Here is a 7500-nt window from a genome sequence, read left to right on the forward strand (position 1 = left end):
ACTAGACTGGACTACTGTAACGCTCTCATTGCAGGCCTTCCTGCATGTGCTATTAGACCTCTCCAAATGATCCAGAATGCAGCAGCACGTCTGGTCTTTAATGAACCTAAGAGAGCACATGTTACACCACTCTTTGTCTCTCTCCACTGGCTGCCGGTTCATGCCCGCTTTAAATTCAAGGCCCTGATGCTGGCATATAAAACAGTCACTGGGTCTGCTCCAGCATACCTTAAAACATTTATGCAGAGCTACGTTCCCACCAGAAGCCTGCGGTCGGCTAAGGAACGTCGCCTTGTCGTACCAAAACAAAGAGGCACCAAATCACTTTCCCGGACTTTCAGTTTCATCATACCACGGTGGTGGAATGACCTTCCCAACTCAATCCGGAAGCTAACTCACTCTCTATCTTCAAAAACAGCTAAAAACACATCTTTTCCAAAAGCACTTAACCGGTCAATAAAAAAAAATAAAAATAAAAAATAAAAATAAATAAATAAATATATATATATATATATATATATATATATATATATATATATATTTACATTTCTTGTTGCACTTAAATCTGTTTTGTATACTATTATGATGATAGTGAAACTTTGTAATATGGCACTTTTTGTACCACTGTCTCCCTAAGATGATTCGCTGATGTTCTTCCTCTTTTGTAAGTCACTTTGGATAAAAGCATCTGCCAAATGAATAAATGTAAATGTAAATGTAAGAGATGGTACAGTGTACACTACAGATACAGCACTGTAAGAGACGGTACAGTGTACACTACAGATACAGCACTGTAAGAGACGGTACAGTGTACACTACAGATACAGCACTGTAAGAGACGGTACAGTGTACACTACAGATACAGCACTGTAAGAGACGGTACAGTGTACACTACAGATACAGCACTGTAAGTGACAGTACAGTGTACACTACAGGTACAGCACTGTAAGAGACGGTACAGTGTACACTACAGATACAGCACTGTAAGAGACGGTACAGTGTACACTACAGGTACAGCACTGTAAGAGACAGTATAGTGTACACTACACTGTACACTACAGGTACAGCACTGTAAGAGACGGTACAGTGTACACTACAGATACAGCACTGTAAGAGACGGTACAGTGTACACTACAGGTACAGCACTGTAAGAGACGGTACAGTGTACACTACAGATACAGCACTGTAAGAGACGGTACAGTGTACACTACAGGTACAGCACTGTAAGAGACGGTACAGTGTACACTACAGATACAGCACTGTAAGAGACAGTATAGTGTACACTACACTGTACACTACAGATACAGCACTGTAAGAGACGGTACAGTGTACACTACAGGTACAGCACTGTAAGAGACGGTATAGTGTACACTACAGATACAGCACTGTAAGAGACGGTACAGTGTACACTACAGATACAGCACTGTAAGAGACGGTACAGTGTACACTACAGGTACAGCACTGTAAGAGACGGTACAGTGTACACTACAGGTACAGCACTGTAAGAGACGGTACAGTGTACGCTACAGATACAGCACTGTAAGAGACGGTACAGTGTACACTGCAGGTACAGCACTGTAAGAGACGGTACAGTGTACACTACAGATACAGCACTGTAAGAGACGGTACAGTGTACACTACAGATACAGCACTGTAAGTGACGGTACAGTGTACACTACAGGTACAGCACTGTAAGAGACGGTACAGTGTACACTACAGATACAGCACTGTAAGAGACGGTACAATGTACACTACAGGTACAGCACTGTAAGAGACAGTATAGTGTACACTACACTGTACACTACAGGTACAGCACTGTAAGAGACGGTACAGTGTACACTACAGATACAGCACTGTAAGAGACGGTACAGTGTACACTACAGGTACAGCACTGTAAGAGACGGTACAGTGTACACTACAGATACAGCACTGTAAGAGATGGTACAGTGTACACTACAGGTACAGCACTGTAAGAGACGGTACAGTGTACACTACAGATACAGCACTGTAAGAGACAGTATAGTGTACACTACACTGTACACTACAGGTACAGCACTGTAAGAGACGGTACAGTGTACACTACAGATACAGCACTGTAAGAGACGGTACAGTGTACACTACAGGTACAGCACTGTAAGAGACGGTATAGTGTACACTACAGATACAGCACTGTAAGAGACGGTACAGTGTACACTACAGATACAGCACTGTAAGAGACGGTACAGTGTACACTACAGGTACAGCACTGTAAGAGACGGTACAGTGTACACTACAGATACAGCACTGTAAGAGACGGTACAGTGTACACTGCAGGTACAGCACTGTAAGAGACGGTACAGTGTACACTACAGATACAGCACTGTAAGTGACGGTACAGTGTACACTACAGATACAGCACTGTAAGAGACGGTACAGTGTACACTACAGATACAGCACTGTAAGAGACGGTACAGTGTACACTGCAGGTACAGCACTGTAAGAGACGGTACAGTGTACACTACAGATACAGCACTGTAAGAGACGGTACAGTGGACACTACAGATACAGCACTGTAAGAGACGGTACAGTGGACACTACAGATACAGCACTGTAAGAGACGGTACAGTGTACACTGCAGGTACAGCACTGTAAGAGACCGTATAGTGTACACTGCAGGTACAGCACTGTAAGAGACCGTATAGTGTACACTACAGGTACAGCACTGTAAGAGACGGTACAGTGTACACTACAGATACAGCACTGTAAGAGACAGTATAGTGTACACTACACTGTACACTACAGATACAGCACTGTAAGAGACGGTACAGTGTACACTACAGGTACAGCACTGTAAGAGACGGTACAGTGTACACTACAGATACAGCACTGTAAGAGACGGTACAGTGTACACTACAGATACAGCACTGTAAGAGACGGTACAGTGTACACTACAGGTACAGCACTGTAAGAGACGGTACAGTGTACACTACAGGTACAGCACTGTAAGAGACGGTACAGTGTACACTACAGGTACAGCACTGTAAGAGACGGTACAGTGTACGCTACAGATACAGCACTGTAAGAGACGGTACAGTGTACACTGCAGGTACAGCACTGTAAGAGACGGTATAGTGTACACTACAGATACAGCACTGTAAGAGACGGTACAGTGTACACTACAGATACAGCACTGTAAGTGACGGTACAGTGTACACTACAGGTACAGCACTGTAAGAGACGGTACAGTGTACACTACAGATACAGCACTGTAAGAGACGGTACAATGTACACTACAGGTACAGCACTGTAAGAGACGGTACAATGTACACTACAGGTACAGCACTGTAAGAGACAGTATAGTGTACACTACACTGTACACTACAGGTACAGCACTGTAAGAGACGGTACAGTGTACACTACGGATACAGCACTGTAAGAGACGGTACAGTGTACACTACAGGTACAGCACTGTAAGAGACGGTACAGTGTACACTACAGATACAGCACTGTAAGAGATGGTACAGTGTACACTACAGGTACAGCACTGTAAGAGACGGTACAGTGTACACTACAGATACAGCACTGTAAGAGACAGTATAGTGTACACTACACTGTACACTACAGGTACAGCACTGTAAGAGACGGTACAGTGTACACTACAGATACAGCACTGTAAGAGACGGTACAGTGTACACTACAGGTTCAGCACTGTAAGAGACGGTACAGTGTACACTACAGATACAGCACTGTAAGAGACGGTACAGTGTACACTACAGATACAGCACTGTAAGAGACGGTACAGTGTACACTACAGGTACAGCACTGTAAGAGACGGTACAGTGTACACTACAGATACAGCACTGTAAGAGACGGTACAGTGTACACTGCAGGTACAGCACTGTAAGAGACGGTACAGTGTACACTACAGATACAGCACTGTAAGTGACGGTACAGTGTACACTACAGATACAGCACTGTAAGAGACGGTACAGTGTACACTACAGGTACAGCACTGTAAGAGACGGTACAGTGTACACTACAGATACAGCACTGTAAGAGACGGTACAGTGTACACTGCAGGTACAGCACTGTAAGAGACGGTACAGTGTACACTACAGATACAGCACTGTAAGAGACGGTACAGTGGACACTACAGATACAGCACTGTAAGAGACGGTACAGTGTACACTGCAGGTACAGCACTGTAAGAGACGGTACAGTGTACACTGCAGGTACAGCACTGTAAGAGACCGTATAGTGTACACTGCAGGTACAGCACTGTAAGAGACCGTATAGTGTACACTACAGGTACAGCACTGTAAGAGACGGTACAGTGGACACTACAGATACAGCACTGTAAGAGACGGTACAGTGGACACTACAGATACAGCACTGTAAGAGACGGTACAGTGGACACTACAGATACAGCACTGTAAGAGACGGTACAGTGGACACTACAGATACAGCACTGTAAGAGACGGTACAGTGTACACTACAGATACAGCACTGTAAGAGACGGTACAGTGGACACTACAGATACAGCACTGTAAGAGACGGTACAGTGCACTCTACAGATACAGCACTGTAAGAGACGGTACAGTGTACACTACAGATACAGCACTGTAAGAGACGGTACAGTGCACACTACAGATACAGCACTGTAAGAGACGGTACAGTGTACACTACAGATACAGCACTGTCAGAGACAGTATAGTGTACACTACACTGTACACTACAGGAACAGCACTGTAAGAGACGGTACAGTGCACTCTACAGATACAGCACTGTAAGAGACGGTATAGTGTACACTACAGATACAGCACTGTAAGAGACGGTACAGTGCACACTACAGATACAGCACTGTAAGAGACAGTATAGTGTACACTACAGGTACAGCACTGTAAGAGACAGAACGGTGTACGCTACAGATACAGCACTGTAAGAGACAGAACGGTGTACACTACAGGTACAGCACTGTAAGAGACGGTACAGTGCACACTACAGATACAGCACTGTAAGAGACGGTACAGTGCACACTACAGATACAGCACTGTAAGAGACGGTACAGTGTACACTACAGATACAGCACTGTCAGAGACAGTATAGTGTACACTACACTGTACACTACAGGAACAGCACTGTAAGAGACGGTACAGTGCACTCTACAGATACAGCACTGTAAGAGACGGTATAGTGTACACTACAGATACAGCACTGTAAGAGACGGTACAGTGCACACTACAGATACAGCACTGTAAGAGACGGTACAGTGTACACTACAGATACAGCACTGTCAGAGACAGTATAGTGTACACTACAGGTACAGCACTGTAAGAGACAGAACGGTGTACGCTACAGATACAGCACTGTAAGAGACAGAACGGTGTACGCTACAGATACAGCACTCAAGAAATGGACGGACGAGTCGAAATTAATTTTGTGGTTATCAACATTATGACACAAATGCTGTCGATTGAGCGATATTTTCCAAAATCCTCCCGTTTCTTTTTCTCTCAAAATCTATTACATTTTTATTTTATTATAGCTATTGTCATTAAATCAAATGGGAGAAATATTCTAGCGTTTGAACATTATGCGTGCAATAGAGAGTTCAACACACGACAAACCCGGAACAATATGCAGTCTGTTATCTCTATTAACTGAGTTTAATTTTAGAGTTGAATTGTGTTTTGCAGTAAATGTGGATGAAACGTTATTTACCTTCCGCCCCGAGACTGACGCGACACCTGCCTGAATTTATATCACATACAGTCTTCTGAGATATACTCCTTCAAAACACCACACACATGCATTAATACACGGTAACACAGCACGTTAATATGTAAATGTTGTAATAAACATTTGAGCGGTTGTGTTTTATCATCTGTCAGGCAGTTATGAGACAGGAATATCTGCGGACACCTCTCCCGGGTCCTTCACATTTCTCATTGAAGATGGCGGCTGCATCGCTGCAGTTTTCTGCTAATGTTGCACATTTCAATGATTATAATGATTTATTTCCAGACTGGACGAGCAGAGAAGTCAGCACAGGGGTGAGAAACTTTCCGACTGATATTAATAATCTCATATGATTGAGTTGTGATGAAGAGAAACACGTTTATTATTATGAAAATCAGTGCATGATGCAGCAGACCGTGAAACAGCGAAACGGAATGAACATAATTATACATTAATATTTTAATGACTAAAATGGTCTAATTTATAGATTTATCAAACGGATAATAAAACGCAACACAATTAAACATTAAAATGAACGCTTATCTAATAAAAAAACAAGGAATATATATTTGTTTACATTTATTTCAGAATCAGATTTTGTAATCGCAATTAGTTACATAGATCAATATTTACTTCATTTTTCAATAATAATTCCTATAACCAAATGTTTATGAATAAACAGTAAATCTAATAATTCGTGTAATTTAAAGACATTACACAATTGTTGTTTAAGTGATTAGACCGTGCTAAAAGTGGCTTTAGACGTCAGTATTGTTTGTTAATTCATGTCGTCTTTGTGATTTATTTTTAGTTTTTTAAATAAAATAAAAAAATAATAAATCACAAAGTCATTTGTGTGTGTGTGTGTGTGTAGACCACTATCATGGCAGTGGAGTTTGATGGTGGAGTTGTGATGGGCGCTGACTCGCGCACGACCACCGGGTGAGACACTGATTCATTATTTATGTGTAAAATGATGTTCCAGAAGTGTCAGATATGTACGTACAGAAGATCTTGTAACAGATGTTTTCTTGTGCTTTTGTGCAGTGCTTACATCGCCAATCGCGTGACGGATAAACTCACACCCATCCACGACCGGATCTTCTGCTGCCGCTCCGGTTCAGCGGCGGACACGCAGGCCATTGCGGACGCTGTCACATACCAGCTGGGCTTTCACAGGTACTGCAGCAGCCGCTAGTAAGAGTTCAGGATGTTCGGGCTTCTTCAGAGCGTTAACTCTCATGTTGTGTGTGTGTGTGTGTGTGTGTGTGTGTGTGTGTGTGTGTGTGTGGTTCAGTATCGAGCTGGATGAAGCTCCTCTTGTCCAGACGGCCGCCAGTCTGTTTCGAGACATGTGTTACAGATACAGAGAAGAGCTGATGGCCGGGATCATCGTGGCGGGCTGGGACAGACGCAGAGGTGGACAGGTACAACACAGATTTGATTGTGTAGCACTAACATTATAATATCTTTATTAAGGTTTTTTGCATTGTGACATCATGACAATTATTTATCCCTAAAGATCTCACTCAGTAATGAAAATCATCTTGTCTGAACAAAAATTTGCATAAGTTAAATTTAGTGACCTCTACCATGTAGTGTATACATTAAATAGTTCAGAGGACAGGGCGGACATTTTATTTTTTCCTGAAAACATTTTGCGCTCCCTCGCAGTTGTTTTGCGCTCCTCCGCCGTAAGTTTAGCGTTCCCTCGCGGTAAGGTTTGCGCTCCCTCGCGGTAAGGTTTGCGCTCCCTCGCGGTGAGTTTGGTGCTCCCTCGCG

General features: G+C 43.1%; 2 protein-coding genes across 2 annotated transcripts in view; one reads left to right on the forward strand and one right to left on the reverse strand.

Annotated features, from left to right (window-relative positions):
- The window catches only part of trappc1 (trafficking protein particle complex subunit 1), a 10561-nt gene extending 4730 nt beyond the window's left edge, over nt 1-5831 (reverse strand). The window contains exon 1 of the mRNA XM_052091427.1: nt 5701-5831. The gene's annotated coding sequence lies outside the window, so the exon portion shown is untranslated. The remainder of the gene's footprint in view (nt 1-5700) is intronic.
- A 52-nt stretch (nt 5832-5883) lies between these two features.
- Nucleotides 5884-7500, forward strand: part of LOC127618780 (proteasome subunit beta type-6-like) — a 2980-nt gene continuing 1363 nt past the window's right edge. The window contains exons 1-4 of the mRNA XM_052091420.1: nt 5884-6032; nt 6593-6660; nt 6766-6897; nt 7016-7145. Of these exons, the coding sequence (XP_051947380.1) occupies nt 5934-6032; nt 6593-6660; nt 6766-6897; nt 7016-7145 (429 nt within the window). The 5' untranslated portion in view covers nt 5884-5933. The remainder of the gene's footprint in view (nt 6033-6592; nt 6661-6765; nt 6898-7015; nt 7146-7500) is intronic.

The sequence above is a fragment of the Xyrauchen texanus genome, chromosome 25 (genome assembly GCF_025860055.1).
Source record: "Xyrauchen texanus isolate HMW12.3.18 chromosome 25, RBS_HiC_50CHRs, whole genome shotgun sequence".
NCBI lineage: Eukaryota > Metazoa > Chordata > Actinopteri > Cypriniformes > Catostomidae > Xyrauchen > Xyrauchen texanus.